Raw genomic sequence first — 2,186 nt, 5'->3', positions numbered from 1 at the left:
AGGTTCTAGAGGCACTAATGGATGGATGAATGTATTCATTGGTCAATATTATTATTTTTTTCCCAGGATTTATATAGCACCAACAGTTTGTACAGCACTTTACAATGTAGAGGGAATAGGAGGGCCCTGCTCATGTAGCGTACAATCTAAAGGGGTGGGGGGGGGTACAAAAGGCAATATCTGCAGGGGATGATCTGATAGAGGTGACTCAGGTACAGTTTTTTTTTAGGTGGAGGTGAAGTAAGCTTCCCTGAATAAATTAGTTTTCAAGGATTTCCAAAAGGCAGACAGGGTAGGAGTACATACTGGGGAAGGGAGTTCCAGAGAATAGGAGAGGTTCTGGAAGAGAAACAAAAGATAACCAAGCAGACCATGCTTATGAAAACTGTTCTATTGTATCAATTTCCAATTATTTTAGCAGTTCTATATCACTAATGGTGTCTAGTTTCATTGTCAATTCCGTCAAAGATAATATGATAGTAGATTTCTGATGTCAATGTATTAATGCTCTTGCTGTTGCAAGAAAGTGCCTAAGAACCTCCTTTCTCTTTTTTAGGATTTAGCATACAACCGCAAGAAAAATGGTAAACTCCACATACTTCACACCTTCACTGTTTACCCTTGAGTTTGGGGAAATTACCGCAATAAAATATCTTTATAGTGCAATCACATTGCTTGGTTTCTTGCTGATCCTTCTCTCCAATGGTGCCATCATCTCTACAGTGATGCTACACCCAGCTTTACATGAGCCCATGTATATCTTCCTCTCGGCTCTGTGCATCAATGGAATTTATGGCAGTCTTGGATTCTTCCCCAACCTCTTTGTAAATCTTATTCAGCAAGTCCCCACTATAACTTATGTTGGTTGTCTGATGCAAATATTTTGTGTTCATACATACACGGCTTGCGAGATAACTCTTCTTGGAGTGATGGCCTACGATCGATACGTGTGCATTTGCAACCCTCTAAGATACAACAACATTATGTCATTGCCTACAGTTTTCAAACTGATTGCTCTAGCCTTGTTTTTCAACATCATCCCCTTTGCCATCCACCTCTGGTTGACCATTCGCCTTCCTTTGTGTGGGGCAGTGGTGCAAAAGATCTACTGTGACAATTTTTCAGTTGTGAATCTCGCGTGTGTCGATACAACCATCAACAATATCTATGGGCTGTTCCTGACCCTTACATTGATGATAACTGTGCCATTGCTCATCATCTTTTCATACATACAGATACTTCGAGTCTGTGCAAAGTCCTCCAAAGATTTCAGGGCTAAAGCTTTTCGGACCTGCACCCCTCATGTTATAACAATGATTAACTATGTAGCAGATATACTGTTTGAGGTTCTTCTACACCGCTTTAGACCAAAAAATTTACCATATGAACTGAGAATACTTATGTCTGTTCAAGGATTAGTGGTGCCTCCACTTCTTAATCCTCTTATTTATGGACTGAAACTGAAAGAGATTCGATTGAAGGTCTTCCAGCTTTTCCACATTACAAAGATTGTAGGCTAAGACAAAATTAATGAATAGACATAACGAAAGATAAAATGAAGAGGTGGTTTATACATGCCATACAATTTTTTTTTCATTTGCGCTATTTATTTTTCAAAATGTACATTTATATATTTAAGTCAGTATTTTATAACCAGAGGTTATTTTTTTTTCCTTTCTTTATACTTTTTATTTTTTTAGAGGGCATAATGCTACTTCTAGTAACATTACTACAACATGACTTTTGCTAATAATCCTATACTTATTGTAAAAATAATAATGGTTAAAGTAATAATATAGGATAAGCATTAGGTTAGTTGTTTCGAGGTACATAATGTTTTGGCAGATGAACTAAAAACTATTACTGAGAAATGCAAAATTTTGAAAATTCATTTTAAATTCATTTTACCTCATGGACTTTTTAAAGATGCTGTCAATGTTCTGTCTGAGTATGCTGGGTGGACAGATGTTAATGCATCATAAAATTGCACATATATCCCCACGCATGCTGTGTCCTTTATCCATACTACCACATACAGTATGTGAAGTAGTACTTCTGCTGGAACAGCTAAATTATGTCTATCATAATTATTTCTTTTTTCAAAATTACCGTATTTTCCAGTGTATAAGACGACTTTTTAAAAATGGGGGGGTCGTCTTATATGCCAAGTATAAAAATGCCAAAGG

At 36.7% G+C, this 2,186-nt stretch overlaps 1 protein-coding gene across 1 annotated transcript; it reads left to right on the top strand.

Annotated features, from left to right (window-relative positions):
* Window positions 1-581: 581 nt before the first annotated feature.
* LOC309546778 (olfactory receptor 52E4-like) lies at window positions 582-1,520 on the top strand (the record flags this gene model as incomplete). Its single annotated transcript, XM_082246467.1, has 1 exon — window positions 582-1,520. The coding sequence occupies one exon, from the start codon at window positions 582-584 to the stop codon at window positions 1,518-1,520; it is 939 nt and encodes a 312-aa protein (XP_082102593.1).
* Window positions 1,521-2,186: the final 666 nt, after the last annotated feature.

The sequence above is a fragment of the Pelophylax lessonae genome, assembly GCF_965119305.1.
Source record: "Pelophylax lessonae genome assembly, chromosome: 2".
NCBI classification, from domain to species: Eukaryota; Metazoa; Chordata; class Amphibia; order Anura; family Ranidae; genus Pelophylax; species Pelophylax lessonae.
The sequence above is the reverse complement of the archived record's forward strand: the minus strand, read 5'-3'. Positions and strand labels throughout refer to the sequence as shown.